Raw genomic sequence first — 24304 nt, forward strand, 5'->3', positions numbered from 1 at the left:
CGAATAAAAATATCTATTACTGATGTCGAAATAATAACAAAAAGTGTTCGTCGATTCGGTACGGTATTTCTATTTTGATATGGAAAGAGTAAGGATTAAAAAAGTTTCGAAAAAATAAGAATTTTGACGATATCATAAATTTAGAAAGAAGAGGTTATTGTAGAATATTTAATTAGGAAAAAAATAATAAGGAAAGATAACAATTCTGTTTCTGAAACTGACGGTAAAAGAGTGTGTGTTCGAAAACTGTAGAAAAATATCCTGACAAATCGCAAATTTCAGGAGAAGCTAAGGTCAATTATTTAAATAAAAAAAATTGCATTTATATCGAATTCCTTTCAAACTCGAATGACATATCTATTTGCTCGATAGAAGTTATATGCCTGTCATGAACCTTTCCGTTGGAAATAGAAATATTACAATTCCTGTACACACAAAATTTAATTATCGTAAGATCTACGAGACGTAAAAATAACAAAAATTAATTTTCCAGGAATTGACGAAGCACGAACGATTCTAATATCCGATGGGTGGATAGAATAAACTTAGATGAAGGGCGCGAGAAGAAACGACGGGCAAACATGACCGGTATCGATCAACGATCTTCCACGACTTTATGGACATGTACCGTTCGTTTTATGAGGGATGCTCTCCTCACTATGATTCATCCTTCTCTGTTTCGTCGAGCACATTCGTTCGGAACTTTCAGCGCAGTGAACGTCTGGTACAATACGACTGCTGGAAGCAAAGAGGAAGAGAAATAAACAGAAACAAGGGTGACTTGTTGCTGATGGCGATCCACTTTACTTCGAAAAACCCAACGTCGGTTATTATTACTTTTCCTCTTTCCTGTGATATTCCAGGAAATGTTTAATCCTTATCGCTACAATTTTTACACGGGAAATAATTTTATTCTCGTGTTTTCCTTTTTTATTGTACCGTATCTTATTTCTTTGAGAAAAGAAGCTATGTTTCCTTTATGAAAAGGTGATTTTGTATCGTTAATCGTTATTGAATTTTGATTTTAATCAATTCATAGATGCTGCTGAAGTGCGCACGTTATACGTGATATAAATATACGATCTAACGTGGTTAATATGTTTGACCGTAACAGCGGATTATAATCGGGTATATAAATAGGTGCACGTATATTTCCTGAATATACAAAGTTGACCACAACCTTCATAAATTGTTAAAGGTAGCATAACAACTCTCGATGCGATGCACCGTTCTCCAAGTCGTTGCATATATTTGTGTTTGGACTTGTAATCAAAATTTTTCATAAATACATCTTCGGCGAAATATCCTGTTATTCTAATTTCAAAGTTGAACCTGAACTAATTTCAAAATTTTCCAATCCAGAGTCGTACTTACGAAACGATAAACATAAAGCCACTGTAATATTAAGCTATAAAGATCAGCAGTCGTAATTGAATATAATCGAAAGTCCGATTTCTTCGTTAAATTTAACGATACGAGAAAGGCAAAGCGTAACACAGGTTTTGTTTATATAAAGATAATTATTATCAAAGTGTCGATATATTTTTGTTATGTCATAGCTGATAAAAAGACAAATTCATCCATGCATAATGTATTAACCTTCTAACGAGCAGATCTCTTTATCTTACAAAAGATAATCTTACGCAAAAGGAAGGATGCAAGTCTTTGTGAAGATGCTTCTTACACCTTACCATTTCAAAGCTTCTTTAAATAGATGAATAACAAATATAAAAGAAGAAAACGGATTACCATTCGTAATAATTAGGTACTCCATAAAAAATTATTAACAGCGTGATACAAAATGATACAAAAATTGATATAACAAATTATTTAAAAAAATCATTATTATTAATGAAAATTATCTTAAAAATTATTAATGATTCTGAAACTTCAAAAAAAAAAAAAAAAAAATTTCCCTCGCTATATTTATTTTATTATGATACCAACCCTTCCTAACAACCTTCCACCCTATTGTGTTTTTTTCCGCCGAGAGCAAGGGAGAAATTTTATATTCTAACATCAGGTGACTCACCCTTTGTACGTTCACTGGTAGTCGATTTTAATTATCGATAACCGAAAATACTATCGGTAACCCCTCGAATAACGACGAGGGCCAAATATCGGAATATCGTCCAGTAAACAATGTAGGTCGATAAAAATAATCGAAAAAAGGGACGTATACTGGGATATGATTTACAGCGGGCGCGTGGCAAGACGCGAATCAATATTATTTACTATTCTATAGTAACGAAACGTTAGCGGGTCGTTATGTTTACTTACGCCGAGCTTCAACCCTCCGTGTGTTCCGTGTTCGTTGACCTCTCGAATATCCTGGCAGGCCGTACTTAGACGTACGACGAGGCGAACGCTCGATATCTAGTCTCGACACTGTCGGACAAGGTACGCCGTTTACTCATTCATATATTCATTTCGCAAACGATCCGACCCGTTTAATAACGCACCGGTTTCATTAAACCACAGTCAACAGAGCCTCTTCCTAGTACTAGATGGTAGATACGATAAGATTATTCTTAGCGTTCATGGCAGGATAATAAAATTCAATTTGGAACGTGGGAAGAGCAGTTTGTTGCTCTGAGACGAAGAATAGGAGAATGGTTTAAATATGGCGTGCTGTTTAGATAAAGATCGTTCGTGGAACTCTAAAAACGGTTGTGTATCGGTAACTCGATTGCAGATATTCCTGTAATTTTTCATTTTTAGCAACATAAATAAAGTAATGAAATTTAAAGAAACATTTGTTTCTCCGCTGGATGTTACACGTAGATTTGCTATAAATGCATAAGAATCCACGGTCTAGCGATTGATGTTTTTTAAGCACAAATTAGAGATAAAAGAAGATAATCGAAGTGGAATGAACGTAATATCGAATGATAAACTATTTTGGAATAGTTAATGCGACTAGAATATCGAGAAGCTGAAAACTAATTTAAGAAGTTGTTGAGATAGAACCAAAAATTTGGCTGAATGTAATGGAAAATTGATTTTTTAAAAGTACGTAGCAAGAAAATACTTAAACATAAATTACAAGATAATATTTCAATGAAAGTTTACCTTAAAGTTTTCATTAAGGACTATGCTCTGCAAAAGCGGTTAATTTTAAGGTTCATAATCTCAGAAAGAAGCTCAAGCGAGATGTTACCGGCCAAAACTCAGGAGAGATTAAGATAGTATCGGAGAAATCAACGAAAAGTGGAAGAGCGAAAAGAGTTTCGCTGATGTCATCCGTTTGAAGTCGGGAAATTAAATCGAACCACTGAAGGGAAATCTCTGAAGAGTTGCAAAGGCAGATATCGCTTATTGGTTTCGACGCTCGGTTTCTCATTTTCATTTTACAAGCCTTTCATGTTTGAATCTAGACAAAGCCGCTATGATCTTCTGAAACGATATTATCGTTGCTTAAACGAACGACGAATCACGTTTCCTAATTACTTGATTAATCCCTTTGAGAATCTACGTTTAAACAATTTTCTTTCCGCTATGAGACACGAACGATAAATCTGACAGATATTTCAAAGCAAAGCTCTCGACAGAGTTTCAAAACACAGATTCGATGATCATCCACATATTGAAAATGTACACATTTTTAAATTAATAATAATCGTCAGTTGATAATCAGTAAAATGTAAAGTCTATTCTTATTTTTTATACTGAATTACTATTTCGCGATAAAATGTATAATCCTAAGTTTAACTGATACGTGCATACTTTTCGTATATGTGATATAGATATAGTATATATGACACCGATATACATTGCCATCGGTAAGGGTTTTAAAATACTAAATATTCTAAAGAAATATCTATCGTTTAAAATCGATGGTTTAAAGTTTAAACAGTAGCTATCGATACTTCTCTAATTTACGTACAAATCATTCTCTTCAAATTGCTCGTAATTTTCCGTTCGTTAAATACTTCGCTTACCAGTGTACATAAATGAAGGATCGCGGATTAGTTGAACGCTCGAAACCTTATTTGTATTGAACGTCGATTAGCGGCGGATAGACTTAATTGCACAAATAAAGTATAAATAACCCGATATTGGCGAAACGATCGGTAACAACGACGTAACCTTGCCGTAAATGAGCATGCGATCAACAAGATAAACTGGCAGTAAGTCAAGAAGTACGATTCACTTTGTATCGTAACAGGTGGTCGAATTTTCGCGATAGAATCGTTCACGGGGCGAGGCGACGTTTAATTTCTATTAAGCGGCCGTTAGTTTCGCTATTCAACTAGCGCGGCAAATATCGCTTACACGCTCGAGAAATAGAAAATAAATGATCTCGTTAACGCGTTTTATTTTCGCGCGAAAGACAGCTATATCGTGAAACGGTAGTCTCGACCGCTCAAGACTGATCCAATTTGTTAGACGGCCAATTTCGCAAATGATATCCCTGTTTCTCGAACCGAAAACATCGAAGTAATAACGCAGCCTTCGATCGTTGATTTATTACGTGATCGATAGACAGCCAAAAATTAACTATATAAGACTGATTACGAGGAAAATTAAGCGTATCGACTTATTAGAGACTGATTATTATCGGAAGATCGATTAATGGGACGATAGGTTATCGGATTATCGTCCTCAGCTTCGCTCCCAAGTCTCGCTTAACGCAGATTCGATCATTGTAACGAGCGTCGATTATTATATTTTGTAACGATGAAGCAAGCTCTTTACTCTCACGTGATAGGTAAGATTAGGTGTAAAAGAACAAAATTGTTTATATGATTTGACGGAATAAATATAACTAGAAAATATGATATATCAAAGTGTGCCAGAGTTAGCTCAGCTTTTGACGTCCGAGAATTAATGGAAAATTTGGAGATGATCTCGTGTAAGAAAAATTGGAAGACGAGAATATTTTGGAAGACGAGATTTAGAGATTGAAAGAAACTGTTACAGTTTTATATAGAAGATCTTATTCTTTTTTAATATTAGAGTTCAAAATTAAAAAAGAAACTACAGCATTCAAAATAAAATGTACCTGCTCCTGCGTTATGCTAAAAATGAAAATAGATAAATCATACTGATTTTCATAGAAACGGTTGGATCGTAGTATGTATATAGTCGAACCCCAAATCCTTCAAAGAGGGTTAAGGGATTTACGTGTTACAGGGAAGAAAATATTGAACGCCAGAGTAGAATATACTGTCGGACAAAGTGAAACTGTCTATTAAACCGGCTCAATACTGCGCTTCCACCTAGCTGTTGTATCTATAACAACAAAAATATTTTTAATAATGTAAAATTAAAATCTATATTGAAATTTTTGCGTCTAATTGATTTAAAAATTCAGATTATTCGTTGAAATTCTTGATAATGCCAAATTTGTAACCACTTTTGTAGATCAAAAAAGAAAAAATCAAAGGGAAGCCTGATAAATGTACGAACAAGATTAAAAGAACTAAACCTGATAAGGCAGAGTAATAAAAAAGACGAGATAAGATAAATGAATAAAAAACGAGGATATCAAACCAAAGCACGAAAAGGACATACGCATACCAAGAGAACATGCAAATGTTCCATAAATAAAATATATTCGTTTTCCTATAAATCTTTCTATTCATAAAAGCATAAAAAAATACTGACCTTTCCTGAAATCTTATTTTATACCATTCATACTCGTAATTCTCAATTTACCCTAGCATTAAAATATCGACAAATCAGCGTTACACATTGAACATCGATCGATTCGATAGCTTCAAATATTAAATGATTCAGAGTCCTTCCGCCGCACATTTCATTGACGCTAATTGTAAGAGGATTTGGCCAAAGTTAATGGCCTGGTGGTATTACACTATCCACGTCTGGTAGCCGTGCCAAGTTGATTAACGAGAAATAACGACGGTTCGTCGTACAACCTGTAAATTCTTGTTTACGGTAGGGACAAACAACCGTGGGCAAATTTCCCGGAAATTAATTTCCCGCAAAGAACAAATACGAGTAATGACATCATCTGTCTAGAATCGTCGAGTTATGTGTTTCTTCGAGCAATTCTAGGTAACGAATTGTAATAAGATTTCGCTGTAAAAAGTGATGCAAGCGGTACGATTGTGACTGTAACACGATATACCTACAGTGGCTTACGAAAGCATTCGAATATTTGTCACAGAAAATTTTCATCAGTATATCGTACGTGTTATGTGAAACTCTGTGAAATTTCGTTAGCACTGTAATCAGATACGATTATCGTGATTGCGACAGTAAAATTAAGTATGAGGTATATATAAATATGTGATAATGATAAGGCCAATCTAGCAACATATATAGAAATTACTGAACGTTTATTATAAACATGTACTTGGTGCAAAATTGCTATACAGCATGAACGATAACTTTAAACTTGTAAAGCGTAGACATATACTTGCAGTATGTACCTTGTAACTTCTACAATTTTCAGATCCATTTCAAACTTCGTTAACATGATCACAACAGTCGTGCCTAGTTACAGCGATAACATATAAGTGAATAGTTGCTAGGAATTTTGCATACTTTCGTGAACTAGTTCTGAGGAATTTCTTTTTGACACGCTTTTTATCGCAATTAATAATTTGAAGACAGAGCGAAACAAAATGAATCGCACCGGTGAAAGAAGGAAATACGCAAACGAGCCACAAACGTGAGGAAATATTGCGGTTTTAATTAACGAATGTGAACTGAAAACGAGAAGCTGAAAAAAAGATAACTCTTTCAGTTAGCGTATTCGTTAGTTAATTTGTAACTGAATAAAGTACTGGGCGTAAATGTGCGAAGGACGAGCTGTATAATTTTTGAATTTTCAATTTCGTTATTTCTACAATTATTGATAGATTTTTATTTTTCCTCGACACATCTACCGTTTGCCTTTAAGCAAAGATAGAAGACTCTTTCGTTTAGTTTCTAGCAGGTTGATGGAACAAAAATTCAATAAGTTCTTCTATGTATCGAAAATTGAAAAAGCCCATCAATATTGAAAATCATGGAACAAAGAATCTATCGAAAACAAAAGAATTTCAATCTCTCGCATACTATACTACCTCAGAGAATAAAAAATATATTCGAATCATAACGAAGAAAGCCTAGGATGAATTAATATTCTTTTTAGATTTACTGATTTACGTTATTAAGCTTTTAACAATGAGGAACTGAAACAAATATTTAAACCATAATTATTTCTTACAAAAATTTGAAGATATACATATGTTTCTTGTACTTGATACAACAAGATCTTGAAGATAAAACGATAATTATTATATAAATGATTCGTATTAAATTCTTTTTATTACATTATCAAAGGACTGACAAAGTCATCAAGATTTAATAGATTGTTTAAGGTTTAAGCACTGGAACGAGTATTTTTACGCTGCATATAATTCGAAATAAAAATTATGATAAAGTTCACGCGTGTATTACATTATCGCGCTTATCAACGTTTTAATGCCTCTTTACGCGAGAAAGATCCACGAAGTGAGATTTCGCTGACGAAGCAAGTACCGCCAGAAGAAATATTAATTTTACAGCAGGCTGTACACTCGATAAACCTAGCAAACCGTGGCGATATTCTTGAATCTGATGCGCCGCACGCCTGCAAGGCAAGTGTCCTCCCTTCGAACGATCGTCCCCCGGAAATCGTTTAACGAGAAATCGAGAAACGCGATTAGATTAAAAACAGCGGACTCGATTTCCCGCGAGCTACGCTAAACATCCAATTCGCCATTACTTACTTTTCATCTCTATTTCCAAATGCCTGGAAACGATGCTTTTCTTTTAGGTGACTTTCCTCGTTACAAACAGCGACTTCTAATGACACGTTTCTGGAAATATCGAGGGCGTAACATGGAATTAAGAGACTCGACTTTTTTTAGAGAAGAGAGATTTTCAGCGGAAATGAGAATTTTTCAAAGAATATAAACTAAAGATTGGTTTCTTTTAATTTTCAATTTCGAATTTCCTGTAAGGAAAATAGACGGTGTAAGAACGTAAATTTCAAAGAGATTTAAATGATAGTAGCGTAGAAACTTCTCTATCGATCGTTTTACGTTTTAACTAGAAGAAGAAGAAGCTTTAATCGCAAACTTTTGATCAGTGCTTGGCAGCCAAGACTTTTTCAAGTAGAATTCGCTCAAGTTGCAGCTATCGATTCTATAAATTGATATAACAGCTTAACTTTATGAGAACTTAAAGTTTAAAGCAACGTTTAAATACTTAAGTAAATACTAAATATTTAATTGTACAAGGTTATTAGGTTCTAATCGATTTACTTTGACAGCGGCGTCTTTCAAAGCGAAATCTTTGCAATAAAAATGTAATATTCGAAAGATTTTCAACGAATGGCGATAATAATAATCGAAAGGCTAGGAAATGTGTAAAACAATCATTCTCAGCAGAAGTCGAAGATCGATCGTGTGAGAAGGAGAGAGGAGACAGTAGGAGCAACAAATATTCGCGATCACGTGAATCGAATGTTTTCGTAGAGATCTCGGCGAACCGAAGGATAAAATAGCAGAGATGAATATTAGCCTGAAGAATGAATCCGACGTCTCGAAAAACATTCGACATAGGCCTTTCCTTCGCAACATTATTAATTCATTTCGATAGGTTCAGGCGTCACGAAATATTTTCAGAGCTCGTCGTGGATACCCCAACGATTTATCGCGCGGAATTCGTCAGACAGATTGAAACTTCCAAATGAAATTTGCAGACGAAACAATTCGAAAGGAAAACAATAGGAGAAACGAAAACAGACAGAATTGATGAAGATACATAAACATAATGGAAACGGAGGCTGAAATATCAATCACAAAGAAGGAAATATAATAGCAATATACATGAATTATACAAGAAATAAATTCTAATATCAGAGATGAACTTTGTCAAAAACTTAATGAGGAAGCTTGTATACGTATCGTGGAAAAAATGCGATACTTATGAAAAGAAAATGTTTTATCTATATAAACTGATATGATGTTCCACATAGTTCTAATTTTAGAAAGAAATATTTAATCTAGAAAAATTAATATATAGGAACCTAGAACATAAGAGTCTACAACGTAATATTTTAATCAGAACTTAATCAACATTAAAATATGGTTCTAAAACGCTAAACCATGGCCTAAAAACATTAGAATATAGTGCGTGTCGGTCATTTTAGCCTACCATAGTTTGCAACGATCCTATTTCGGGAGAGTATCCTAGCACTTTACCTACAGTGATAATGTCTGACCAAAGGACCATGTTCTACTGCCATCCAGCTCACGATTACGATAAGGTACGAATCAAAACGTATATTCTATAAATTCTCTAAAGTGATCAAAATAATAATAAAGCATTGCACTTAGATAAAATATTTAACAAAAAAAATGAGTAAACTCTTCCTGTTCTCAAACTCAGACTTTCGTAATTGATTTTTTAATGATAGGTGGTGTTGACGCGCGCGTGCACGCCCGTGAGAGCTTCTCTCGATCCAAGACTGCTATTTCTACATCTACAATTACAGGAATCCGAAAATCTAGTTAGGAATCGGGAGCAGGAACGGGGGATTAACGAGTAAACGACTTTCACGCGCGTTCGTTGGCTCTGAAAGCTCTCGCGTGGCGAGCAACCGGTTTCGAGGAAGCCGTACGACGTCACAACTATAGATACTCTATTTTCGCTTATCTCGCCTCTCTACTGCCTTCTTCTCTAAGCTCTCGTCCACTCTCCCTCTCTCTCTCTCTCTCTTTCTCTCTCTTTCTCTCGCCCCTCTTTCTCTGACTACCGCGAAAACGTGTATTTCTGGCACGAGTTCCTCACTCGACGAGCGCAGGCCACAGCTCCGGACGACGAATTCGAGGCAGAAGCCCAGGCTCCAACTACGAGGTCTCCGATAAACCTGATAGAAATCGCTCGTAGATGATCCCCGGAGAACTAGAGAGGAAAATGGTCCTGCCGTGCAACAGAAACAGTTGGTAACCGCGCGAGAAATGGTTCACGGGGGACGAAATCGGAAACGGTTTTTGCGCGTCAAAGAACTGGTCGCTGATATACGTTTATGTTCGTATCGTAGTACAAGCATCGAGTCACTTGTCGTTTTGAATTTATAATCGAGGCTACCGGTTGGAAAGATTTTGATAGTTCGATTAGAATTTCGTGGATTAGGTCGTCACTCCCGGTAAGAAAGAAATTGGCAAAAGTGGAAATTCAGCAATTTTTGGTCTTACAGTTAAAACCGCTGGGTGAAAGCTACCAGTTACCATTTGCTAATTTAATTATTTCTCTTTTTAGGAAGAAAAATTCTGAATTTCTGGAGGATGAAGAAATGTTTCTTTCGCGGATTAATTAATAGACAGAATTGAATTAAAAAGAAGTTATAGGTATCTTATGATCTATATATTTATAAAAGTTTTAGTTTTCCTCTCCATATTATCGATTGTAATTTGGTTGATTCCCGTTTCGTGAAAGAGGAATTGGAATTATTATTCGGAGTAAATGTATAGTGAAAAAAATAGATGATAAATTATTATCGTCTCGTTCTAAGCTGACAATTGTTGACAAAGGGAATTAAACAGGTTTTCTGATCAAATTATAGAAAAAACTTACCCTTGCTGGTGAGACTGAAGCTTCTGAGCCTGTAACTGTCCTCGTCTTCACCTTCTTCCCTCTGAATCTGATTCGAGGGATCAGGAACATCCAAAAATGCATTACTCTTTCTATGATGACTATGATGCATACTTTGCCCTCTTCGACTTCCTCTTCTTCTGAGGCCAGGGCTGATATCATTGTCAGTCAGCCTGGGCTCGCTGCTGCAATGAGCAGATTTAACTGTGCCTTCATGATGATGATGGTGATGATGGTGTGCAGCTGAAACAAATTAAAACAACCAATATATGATTGACGGTTCACTCTCGAATCGACTTGAATTTTCTATTAACAGTTTATCATAAATCATGAAGACATATACATTTGGCGTCGTATTCCTTTATTTCATTAAATATCCTACTTTTTCAGTTTGCTAAAAATGATTAATCGCGTAACTATTCGTAACGACAGACTTAAAGTATTATTGAATTAATTTTGTCAAGAGACAAATTACATTTATTTCTACAAATCGTTAAACTCTCTAAAAGCGACTTTTTACGAAATCGTGGTAATTCGATCGAAGCCAAAGGAGTTGCAAAGGCGTCAGGTTACATTCCTAATATTCTTATCTATCTACGTATCTACCTTCCCTCTTAATGTCGTTTTTCGTTCCTTTCTTTCGCTAGGTCCTGAACTGAACAGATTTTACACTCGATGGCTTCCTACTATGTCATGCGTGGGCCCTTTGAAAATTTTTCCCTTTTTGCTGCTACTGCTGACCGCTTTCTAAAGCTTCTAAAGGACGCTCGAAGAAAAGCACCGCGAGCGACACGTGAAAATGTCGTTCAATAAAATGATTCGAAATACAATGTTGCCTAGGATTTTGATGCCACCGTAAATCATACTTGTTCCTTTTGCAGTTTTTCTTCTTCTTCTCTTTTTTTATCTTTTTCTTCGCTCGGGCTACCTGGATTGAAAAGAGATGATCGATGGAGATTCATAAATCGAGCTTTCGATCCAATATCCATCGTCATGCGAGGATAAACAATATATATGACGTTCGCAAACACGCAGATTTTTCTTCTTATTTGGATACACGAGTACATTCTACACGCGACAAACATTCGTTGTTCCGTATAGCATAATTAATAAAAATTAATAAAATTGCGCTTTAATTTTTATTTCGACGCGTCGTTAATTAGAAATTCGATACAAAACGTGCACGTTAACAAGATTTTAAAAGAAGATATATCTCGATAAGTAAATCACCGTATACGTGCTATAAACGAGGGAAAAAGTTGCAAATAACCAATAAATTTGTCAAACCTTAAAGACAAAAATTACTTCTGAGATATTCAGAAATTATTTGTGTCAAGAATAAATATGTTTAAACCATTTTATCTTTTTTAAACGGAATTACATTCATCCGCTTAGTTCTTATAAAAGGGTAATAAATCTCATAGGTTTAAAGCATAGTCTCGCTTCTTCATGCTAAGAGAAAGCTTTCGTTTTATCCAGAATTATCTTCTTGTTCGGGGAATATCGAAGCATATGGAGTTCCAGTAAAACCTCGAGTAGTAAACGACACGAAAGTGAAATCGATCCCGAACAGCCAGCTGAAAAATATTTCAATCCTAACGGTTTCTAAGTCCTGCCTTTACACGATCAAGCTCATCGCTTCTTTATTTCACGCTCGACGATTTTCATTGAGAATCCCTTGTGAAATAAGCTCGAAAACGAATCTACCCTTTCACGGTGTGGCGGATCTTCGTCGAGGTAATAAATATCGGAAAGACGAAGAAAAACTGAAAAAATCGTTTGCCAAGTTACTCAATTTTCGACTACTTTCGTTCACACTAAGAATTACTAATGTTCGATATATTACTGTGGGGTAATTAGCGTCACTGGCTTTTAAAATTATGCAGCGCGAGAAGAAGAAACTTCTACTCACATTTTCCAAGAAAGATTTATCAAAATTCGCTGTCCTAGCTTTATCAAAACTCACTGTTACGGATTAGTTAATTTACTTTCGTTATTAAATTGTAAATAGCGATTGATAACTAATTTTATTATTACGTAATGTTCTTCTAATTTAATAACGATCTAATCCAACTTTTACTCATAGTTCAGCGAAAGGTCTAGAAAAACAGAAATTATTGTATCACCATAAATTGAAAGAATTTTTTACTTTATCTCCAGCATAAAATTTTCCTGAAAATTGCTGAAAAATTTTGACACAACTCATTGCAAATTTGATAAATACCAATACGAAGGACCGTTTGCTTTGGCTGTATTCTTTCTCCTATCAGATAGTAGACACGATCTAAGGGCCGAAAGATCAATTTCAACGGCCCAATAAACCAAGTCGGACGTCAAGTCGCGTCGTGAAAGCGGCGTGTAAGAGACACGATTACATATTGCGTCGACGACACGCTTCACGCGTCGAGATCACGCTTCAGCTTCTATTCTGGCAGCGTTCGTTTGGGTAGTAGGTCACTGACAGACGAAACGGGCTTCCACGATGCCAGTGCACCTCACTCGAGGAACCGTCCGATCCATTTAACTCAAAAATACGATGCCGCGAAGGGTTTCGTGGGCTAAAACAAGCTTATTTAAAGACACTCGACATCCGTTTGCTCTGGCTAGCTCCGGTTAAATGTCCAACAACGGCGGATGGTTTCTTGCGGACGGTTAACCTGCCTGTTCTCGATCATTTCTGTCCGAACTCTATTTCTCTGTGGTTAGAAAATTTCCCAAGTTTTAGCAATCTAACGTAGGACCGTCATTGATATGTATGATTTCTCGTTACAACTTGGTGCTAGAAATTTTGCGACGAAAGTCGTGATTAATGACGCACGAGAAATTGAAATATCGCGGCAGAGTTAAAAGGAGCAACGTGACAGGATTCGAAAGCACAATGAAAAACGTCAAATTTCGAAACTATGATTTACGATTTATAATTTATAATCACATTTAGCGACAAAGACGACAACTTTTGTATCGTGGTCTTGGCGGATTTCAATCGATCAGATTGTAAATTTTCGAAGTGTTTAAAACGTTTTGGAAAGGGCTGAGGTATAAATTGGTGGATCGGATTTAAAGAGTGCTCCGGACGTAACAAAAAGGTATATATAACTACTAAATAAACTTCTTTCGATTTAACAAATGTTTAATCATTTTTCACGGATAGAGTTTCAGATATTAACAATTTATGGAAAAATATGAATTGATTGTTCTGTAAAAAGAGTTGACTTTTTCAGTGCAGAAGCATCGATCGAAAATCTGTTACAGATACAATGTGATTGTTTAGCTTCTAACGTTAACATGCAAATGGCAATACTGCAATAATACATATACATGTAGAAATCACGTAAATGTAGCACGTGATTATGATCACATATGTACATATATTCATTAAATGTGTAACAACCTAATTTAGACGATGACTACGGCCGCCATTAGCACGTATAGTCGCCGTTAGTGACTTTTTAGTATCGATCGCAAATCAAGTAAATTTCAACAGATCGTTGTACGAACAACGATCGAAGTCGATCTCGACCATGCAAAAGTTAAAGTTCTTTTATTCGCTTATTAAAAATTTACATATAACGAGTGCGATAAGAGGAAATAACAATTTGTGGAAGAACTGTTTTCAAAGAGTTACTCGGGTAGAATATTCGAATTAAATCGAAATAAATTATTTTGATTAAATAAAGGATCAAAAAACAGCACAATTTGTTCGCTGTATCGTAATCGTTCAATTTTTTGTTAAATAATTGGAAAATACCTAGTTACCTATTACGATTGTATTAATTCTACAGTAATTGTTTTAATTCTACGTTGCTGCACGGTTTGTTGATATAATTATCTGTACTGCGATTATTGATAAGAGCATTTACTGAAAGTAAATCAGCAAATGACATCCAGAGAAAATTTAGATGCGCGTCCAATCATATATATTGCATTCCTTTCTCATTTTTGTCTTAGCTATGTGTTTCTAAGAAACGGAACTCTTTGTTATTTATACTTTCGTCTTGCACAATGAAATTAATACTCATTATTCATAATATTCGTTAATTCATTAGTGACAGCCTATTGTCCAACGAGGTCCTGACATCATCTTTAGACAGGTAAAGGTCAAGGCTTATTCAGCAGGTGTGAATTCGTTAAAAAATTGTTTCTAAGCTATTTAAACGCTACTTCTACGTTCATTAGTTAGAATATACATATAGTCTTTCAGTATCGCGTTAATTGGATTGTTTGTATAGTGTAACATAGCGAGATTTATATTTTATGGAAGAATTCCATCCCGTAACTGTATTCTGCAATATAATCGAACTCTATTTATCTGGATGCATCGAGGACAACCAGTTCGTACAATGGAAATATACCGATTTTGCTCGTTCCAATAATAAAAGTTTACTTTAAGATAAGTAGATTCGATCGCACGAAGTTCATTTAATTTAGGTCACAAAAATCAAAAAATATATAATAATTTCAAATTCATTCTCACGAGCAGAAAGAAATGCTTAAGAAAAATAAGAAAAGAAAAAAAGAAAGAAAGAAAGTTTTCCCTGGTATTTCTAGCATCAATGAAGCCCTAACTATTATTTTCTTCCAATAAACAGAATTCAAATAAATGTACCATTTCGAAATTAAAGAAAACCGAAGTTTTACCATTTTTTCTTCTCTTGTGCAATCTTCGTTTTTGTTCATTCAACCTACAATATCTAGCCATTGTTTCGCAGCTTTGTAATATAGCTTTGCTTCAAAAATAAGGAAACACGAGAAACTTGAAATATCTCAACGTACGAGTGTCTTGAAAAATGAAGAAATGTTGAATAAGAAATTTTATTTAAAAAGGGTAGTGCTACGAATCGAATGCGGTAAAAAATCTAAAAATTCAATATCTATTTTTTTCGCGATAAATTTACCGTCGAGACAATCACGATTTATTACAATTTATTACGATTATAGAACCAACTGCGTAAGATTAAAAATTTACCAAGGACATTTTCATCCCTTCGTGACATCGACATAATAATTCCCGATAGTATCAGCGGAAGTAAAAAGGAAACAAGGATATGACGTGGATTACGCTGCTTCAGGACGTTAAACGAACAACGGTGACGTCGAAGCGACGTCACTTCACCCTTCAAAGAGTTAATTTAGAAGTGAATGGGTTACATTGGGTTCCGAAGCATCGGACCGCGGAATACGATGTTATCTGCGTGTTCTTTCACGTTCCATCGACAGATGATATCACCCACGCTCGATAGGAACTGATCACGCGAAAATTCTAACGCGTTCAGAGACCTCTTAATGGGAATTAATTATCAAAGGACACCGATCTAAACGTACGAAGGCGTCGTTATTCTTGAACGTCGCGTCGGCAAACGAGTCAATGTGTTAACGCATGTGTACATAAAGGTAAGTGGAATAACTCGTTATTGCTTAAACTGCTAAAGACTAACGTCACGTTAATGCAACATTGCGTTTCTCAATCGATTTATATCGTTCAATTCTACTTCTTAACATCGTAGTTACGGTAGAGAAGTCCAACTATTTGTTTAACGTTTTTTTCTTATTATTGCTTCTTTCACTTAGATTCTACGATGTTTACGAAGTCTCCAAGAGTTGAAACGAGTCACCCTGATTTATCAAAATATATGTTATATGTTGTATATTGAAATTGTGCAAAATATTTTTGCACCTCTAATTTCTGAATATCGTAGCAAAAGGGATAAAACGGACGATATTTCAGCGGAGACTAACCAAATTAAAGGAATAAATTAATTTTGCAATTTGAGAAGAGAATGGAACCGCCGTGTGCAATGCACTGATTAAAATTGAACTAGTTGTTGAACACGTTAATACTTGATGTTTCGCAAACGCAAACAAAAGTAGCTACGCCAAACGTCGAGCAATTCAACAATGAGATGGTAGGAAACGTTCTGAGTCAGCTCTACGTGTTATTATTTAACGTTATGTAATTATTGTTACTCGTTTGTCTGCTTCAAACAGATTTTTATATCGAATGCCAAACATCGATTATTATTTGGCATAAAAAGTAAAATTGTGATCCTTATGCTCAAAAAATAATTATGAAAATCGAAGTTAAACAGATTAACGAAATGAACAATTAACGTTAAATCTCGACATTACAAAATTAAAAGATCTATACCACCATTGTCTAATTGATTCGAACAATCTTAAATGCATCTCCAAATACAACATTCCAGCGTTGCTAAAATCGTCTAGACGGCTTATTAGAGCAAGTTTCGTGCATTGTTTTTGCCATCTTACGCTTAATCCAGCGGCTAGTCTAACGCGGACCCGGCTTAACATTCTATTCGCATATGTATATAACGGGACATAAAAGAACGTTTAATTACTTTCGTTTTATAAACATTCTTTTATCCCATCGCTGTACATCTATCGTCTCTACGTGGATTCTTCGACCGATCCATTTAAAAATATTGCATCAAAATACTTTGCAATGTCAAAGAGACAGGCTACATCATCGACGAAGAATTACCTTGAGCGGCGGCTCGACGACGAATGCTCTTATTCGCGCTAGAGACGCGAGCACTCTGAGACCTCGTCGCGGGTCTACGTCTTCTCGTTGGTGTACTGCTGTCAGGAGTTCCGCTTCCACTATCCTTCTCTCTGTCGATTTTATCCCTCTCTCTGGCACCCGAGGGAGGCATCGCCTCCAACATTTGTTCCATGCTGGAGAAACCAGGTGCACAGATCGAGGCCGATCTGGTCTTCCGACGTAGCGAAGTCTCCGACATCTTTGCTTCTCTTCGTTCGCCGATTCTTCTACTATTACACTATTCTTCGACAATTTCCGATTTTTCAATAGAAAAAGAAGAAAACCGTATTCTCGAGGTACGATTACGAGTAAATTTCCTCGAATTTCTGTTATTTTCCCCGTGTGCTCGCCGTAAAACAACGATATACCCAAGAGTCTATTTTCCCTCTTTGAAAACACGTTTCTGACTGAAACTTCGAGCTTTCTCTTTTTATCAATTCCCAGGGTTCGTTATCTCTAGCGAGATTTTTTCTCTGAAACACGTTGCACTCGACTCTCTTTGCACTTTTGCCCTTTGAAACGATCAAGATTCTCGGGAAACACGCCCGGGACGAAGTTTCCAGGTCCCGGAAGAGCGCTACTTCTCGAAAACCACCGACTGACTTCAAACGAGACGAGTTTGATTATTCTCAAAATAGGCGCTCTCCTCGTTGAAAGCTGGTCTGTTCGTCGAGCGTTTTACGCTTGGCGCGACCTTTCGCCAGGTACGTTTCCGCGAGCACAGATTCAACGTTCGATTAAAAGTTTCACAGAGAAGAGACGGAGTCTTAGCTGTCACGCTGGCAAGTCCATGGGAACACGGCTGGCTGGGCCTCCGGCGACTTTCAGAAACTCGCTCACCGACGAAACTTGTGAATTCTGAAGCAACATGTGGTAACACAGTCGTTAATTGTGGACGATACGCTCGCGACGTTTTTGCTTGGGTTTCCGCGGTTTTCGTCTACAGAAATCTCGATGCGATCGCAACTCGTCATTTAGGTTTCCTTTTGCAATAGTAACTTTGTTTCGGTGATTTTTGACACATTGTAACATTATAATTTGATGTTTCTTTAATTTTTGTAATCTTTAGAGTATACTTTTCTTTGAGAATCGTAATTTTTTGTAACTTTTTCTTTCTGTCTTTTTCTTTAAATAGAAATTTGGATTCATGGCGTCAGAGAACCTTGACATTCGTCTTAAAAGGCTTTATAAATCTTTCAAATTCTAATTTGTAACCCTAGTTGAAATGTGTTATCCCCAAGGTATATAAAATGTACTATAATTGAGAGAATTTCAATATTATATAAGGACCCTCTGTAAAAAGTAATACCGCGGTTTTTGTACATGGAAAATACGAAGCAAGTCCTTTTCACCAGACTGGTTGTCACAATTTTTGGATACCTTCGATGGCTCGTTGGAAAAATTTGGTTTGTTGGGATGCGTACGACTGTTTCGACAACTTCAGAGAGACATATTTTTCTACCGTAAACAAATTGGAACGATTTTGCTCGTTGCAAATCGAACTACGTGCTATTTCAACACTGAGTTTCGCGGAAAACCGAAAATAATGGTGAAAATTCTGCTTCTTTTGGAAGTAATAAATTATATTTTTAAATTACAATCACGATCACATTAAAAGGATCTCCATTTTTCATAACATGAAAGTAATTTGGAACTTTCAAAAGTCAGTTTACTCTTTAACAGGATTGGCATTTAAAATTACACCAACCACCATAACGAACAGTCTATGCGATTGAATATCAGACGTTAAAAACGTAATGAAACCATATTTTGCAAAATTCCCGTGCAAAGTACCAATTTACGAGTTGTAAATAAATTTATTCTTCGATCAAAATGGCATGGCAGTTGCCCGATTCAGTGGTTCTCGACAATTAACATCGTAATTACCTGTTCTAATTACGAGGCTTCGAAGTTACTTTGCTATTAGAAATTTGTTTGTCCCGATACACCAGCATGGTGGTTACTTTATTTACATAAGAATGAGCCACCGGCGATAGAACGTTCTATTTCCTTCTGTAATTAACTGCAACACATCGTTACAAGCTCCAATACAATCACTGTTTTTTACCAAAACAGAAAAAAAGATTCGCGTCAGACGGAAAACATATATTTCCCTTGCCATTTATCTTATACTCGTAGAACTCTTCTACGAGTCAAAGAGATTTTCTAGTGTTTTCGACACACGAATACCATTCAAATAAGCATACCGTCGGAACCTTCAAAGATCCCAGGAAATCTGTTCGTAACAGATAATATACAGAGTGTTCTAGATTTTAACGTCGAAGCTTCGTCGGTATATTCTATGGGTTTAAATAAAAGAAAAATATTACATAATCGTAGGTCGTTCGAGACCTTAATAAAAAATGTTACGACAAAAAAACGAAATACGAAACGGACAGCAAAGAACTCGCGATTATTGCGATTGCCGCTGCAGAAATCGTAAACGTAGCGCGTATTTGGATTCCCTAGATTCGTAAATAATCGCGGTATTTAGATACGAAGTCGAACAACTTGCTAATAGTACTGGCAGATATTCGCTTCAAAATCATTGACGATCTCGAATAGTAAACACAGCTCGCATAAATAGACTAAACGTAAATATTTCCGGTCTACTTGTACATTGTATCGCGGTAACCGCTAGTTCTTTATTGTTCTCTTCGTATTTCGTTTTCTAGTCATAACTTTTTTATTAGGTCTTGAACGACTTGGATTTCTTTAACATTGTTTTCTTCTTTAGACCCATAGGATGTACCGAGAAAGCTTCGCCGTTGAAATCTGTAACACCTTGTATGCAATAAGACAAGATATAGGTACGACGAAATATTTTAAAGGGGAATTCATCTCCGTCGAGCTGCTCGAAGAAATATAAAACACGTACTGGCTGGATTATCCAGAGATTCGATATTCGAGTATATCCGTGATATTTTCCCATTTACGTAATGTAAAATTGGAACGGCAAACATTGATGGGAAGTTAAATGAGAAACGAGAAAATGTAAAATTCCATTGCGCGGAAGGAAACGAATAGAAATTCGCCCGGAGAAGACGAACGAAACGAAAGAGTTAGAAATTACGATAAATTATGTCGTTACTTGACGAACGATAGATCCGGAAACGAACGAAGAGTATACGTAGAGGATAGAGACGAAATTGTAGTTGTCTATATTTAGCGGGAGAATTAAAGAGGCTATTAACGTTATAGCCAGTCCATCAACAGTTTCACCAATAGTCTATAAGACTTTTATTAGAGAAAACTATCTATCGATCATCCTCCTTTTCTCTCTCTCTCTCTGTCCTGCAGTTTCTCTCTTTCTTTCTCGCCGTAGAGGAACGACACGTTTATTGCGCTTGAAGTGCAACGTTAAGTGGAAGAGATCAGCCTTTGTGCGTTCTCCGCTATGTTTACGAGCTTCGAGGCGCATGATAAATTTTATGAATTGCAAGCTTGACACTACAGGTACTCGAACGAACTCCGCCATTTATAAAATTAAAGTATCTTTTGAAATTACAGTAGCTCGCGAAAGTACTCGAACACTTGTGGAAACCTTTCGCGAATAGATTATCTTTGTTGTTTGGAATATTTTGAAATTTCATTGGCACTATGACACCCGACCATCATGCTCGTATATCCATAATGTTTAAAACAAATCTGAAAATATGTGCGGATGATACACACTACTCGTACGAGATATTTAATGCAAACATATGTTTCGCAGCTATCGCGATTAATTATTTTTCTCAACCGTGTATTTAATTTTTATTAAAATATATATTTGTAGTATATGTCTCGTAAATCCTACGTACGCTTTTAGATTGATTTCAAATTTGATAAAAATAATCCTGACAGTCTCGCTACAGTGCTGATGAAATTTGTAAACGTTTCATATAATACGTTTCGTATAACACATAGATGCATTTTCAGCTTGGTTTCAAATTTTATTAATATAGCCATATCAGATCGTATCAAAGCTAATAAAAATATTCTACGTAACACAAACGATACACGTATCGAAATTTTCTATGGTAAGTGTTCGAATATTTTCGTCAGCCCCGATCTATCGCGAGTAGAAAAGTTGTTTCAATGATCGTATAAATTTGAAAAATTCACGACGCTTACGACTATTTTATACGTTTCTCGTTCGAATCTGCAAATGATATTGTATGACAGCGTTTATGACATTTTAATGTGTCAAATTGGAAATTCGATCGATCTCTCTAGATTCCTTCGAAGAAACAAAAGCTAGAGTCAATCAACGAGTCTTCGGTATCCTCTTTGCCATATATTCGACCTTATTAAGGGATAAACTCACGTAATTCATTATCCCGTATATCAAATGTCTGGCAACCTCATTACACACTGCATCCACGCCCGACGATCGTGCGCGAAACAGGTGCACGATTAAAATTCCATCTTCCCTTGGGAATTGTAACGATGCAAATTGAATATTACACAGTCGGATCGTTTTCGACGTCGTAAACGTTACTGCCTTAAATAGTCGATTGGGATACAAATCGACCCGACCTTCTGGATGTCGTTAGAAAAGTAGGATCGCGCTTCTTTCCCTACTGTTGAAATTAAAAAATATTCTGTGTAATGAATTAAAAATTGAATTGAATTTGAATTTAAATTGAAATGAATTTAGGGGAAATACGTTCATAAAGAAATGAAAAGCTCTTCCTATTATATCATCTATTATCTAGCTCTGTTTTCGCATACTTGTATGAAAGTTTATCGATACAGCAATTATTTTTTAATCTTTTAATTACGATTTTATAAGTAAAATATGCTCCATGGCAGGAAACATTTTACTCGTCTTTAGTAACGTATCGGAGCAACGATCGAAACACGTAAACTCTGCTCATTTCGTACTAGCTTCCAACGTCAAAACTATACCTCGGAAGCTTCATTATCTAAGCGATAGCTATCAACCGAAATTTCAAATAATTAAATATTAAATAAAATGATCAAGAAACGAACGAAAGAAAGAAAAACAGACGTCGAAGCCCCGTTACTTTCCAGCATGGGATATAATATTCTGTTTTCAAAAGTATAAAAGAAGGAGAGGAACGAATAAAAAGAAGATGAAAGAACCTTTCCTCTTTTTTTAAACAAAGTCCGATCGATCGAGGTCTCTTCGACGATTAACACGATCGTTTATGAAATCTGTATGATTACCACAGTCCTAAAAAAAAAACACTGGCTCGCGTTTACCACTTCCGGTGGCCGGTGATCGCATCGAATGATCTGCTCGTCATTTTCCAAGCTCGATGTTCGTCGTCACATGTCTCGATCGCGTGTGCGCCGAGGACCAAGTAACCGACCGACACCAGAAGAAATGGAAGAACAGAACGAACGAAAGTATACGCGAGGAGATACGACACGCAGATGCACGTTCGACGATACGCGGCACACTGAGCTTCCTCCGAGCAGCGACGTCGCGACGCCAGGCGTCGTGGCAGCTCGGAATGTCTCGCGGCGACGCTCGGCGAACCTCGTGTCGACGGCTGGCCAACGTCCAAATTCTCCGATGTAGAGAATCGCCTCTCTCACCCTCTTCCTCTCTTTTTCTCTCTTTTTGGCGGGTTGAAAATCACAGCGATGTAAGTCAAGATTTTGAGAATTTTGATTCAACCAGATGTCGCAATCCTTTAAAGTGTCATCCTACTAGTTTGAACAATCAATTACGTTATAATTTCACTTGCCGCTATGAAACGCTTTCGCGGTTTCAAAAGATAAAATTAACTTTCCCTAACAATAAACATGGAGCCCATTTTATGGAAAATGACGACAGATCGATTTACACCACTATGATTTTCGATTCTCGACGTATGATTTTGTATCGAATATATCGTACTTTGTTGAAATTTAATCCTCCGCAGATAAACCAAGTTGTCTTCGCCCTGAACTTCTTCGAAGCAAATTTTTATGCTTCCTGGAAAACCTTTTAAACATCCGACTTAAAAACTGCTGATATAGTACCGTAGAGACTTCAAGAGGTAGCCCAAAAATTATTTACGTTCACTTAAAGCCTAGAACAATAAAAAAATTACACGTAGACACGGCCGACTTACGTCCCTTAAGGAAAGTGCGAAAATATACTAATAATACAAATAATACATACATTGAATTCTGTATACTATTGCGCCTACTATTTACACCGCCTTGATTCTCCGTCTTAAAAAGTCTCTCTCTCTCTCTCTCTCTCTCTGAACCTGGCTATCTGCACGGATTCGCAGGAAAACGTCTCGCTACGAATTATTTACGAGCCACGGAACGATTCGCGCGACCGATACCTTTGCCTCCCGTTTTACATCGTTTTACGAGCTACTCGGAATCTCGAAAGAACGCTGAGACGAGCAGGATTAGAGACACTAGAGGGGAAAGTTTCTTTGTTCCACTGGAGAGCTTGCTGCTCGTGAAGAGAACTTGTTTATGAGATTCGACGCTCTAGAACCTGTGCGACGGAAGGATGGATTTGTTTGATTCGACGGATGATCCTGGATATTTGAAGTCCGTTTTGCGGCTTCTTTTACGGTTTGGCCGAAAGTACTAGTTGAAAGTTGGTTCGAAGGGATATTGAAATGCAAAAGCCAATGGAAACACGTAGTTTGAAATATAAGCATCACGAAGGTTGTAACTAAGATTAGGCTTGAAGGGAAACGTTTGGGATTTTTGCAGATGCGCGTGATAGTTGGAAGGAGATATAGGTAATTTAGGATGAAAAATGGTGAGAATATCCTGAATCGAAAGGGGGACCATATCGATAATGATAGGCTCAGCCCCTGTGAACAGTGATGAATATAACGTTCAACGAATATAACGTTCAAATAATTCAAACAACGTTAAAGGCAGCGATACGATACGATCTAACGTAATTTTTCGATAAAAGATATCTAAGAAATTCTTCGAAGTTTGAAGTGTATTAAATAAACTAAAATTCAAGTACGCGCTAAATCATCGCAAAAAGATGACGAGATATTTTTTTTCAGTCCTTTCCCCGAAAAAGAGAATGCCCAAGAGCATTACTAACGCGAATGGTTTCTACATTTCGATATTTCGTAACCACTGTTCTTCGATCTCCTCTAGTTTCTTTAATTTCGGAAACCCCATTCTATCAAGGAACATTTTCTAAGACGTTCGCATCGTCGT

General features: G+C 36.3%; 1 protein-coding gene across 4 annotated transcripts in view; it reads right to left on the minus strand.

Moving 5' to 3' along the window:
* The window catches only part of LOC100645082 (GTP-binding protein RAD), a 78553-nt gene extending 55972 nt beyond the window's left edge, over nt 1–22581 (minus strand). The window contains exons 1-3 of one of the 4 annotated variants that reach the window (XM_020863767.2): nt 22367–22581; nt 17096–18013; nt 10579–10839 (exon numbers count right to left, since the gene is read on the minus strand). In XM_020863767.2, the coding sequence (XP_020719426.1) occupies nt 10579–10839; nt 17096–17354 (520 nt within the window). In that variant the 5' untranslated portion in view covers nt 17355–18013; nt 22367–22581. Of the gene's footprint in view, nt 1–10578; nt 10840–17095; nt 18014–19042; nt 19405–22246 lie in introns of those variants that run through there. The other 3 variants (XM_012310733.3, XM_048406991.1, XM_048406990.1) reach the window with 3 other exon arrangements.
* Nucleotides 22582–24304: the final 1723 nt, after the last annotated feature.

Source organism: Bombus terrestris, chromosome 7 (genome assembly GCF_910591885.1).
Source record: "Bombus terrestris chromosome 7, iyBomTerr1.2, whole genome shotgun sequence".
Lineage (NCBI taxonomy): Eukaryota > Metazoa > Arthropoda > Insecta > Hymenoptera > Apidae > Bombus > Bombus terrestris.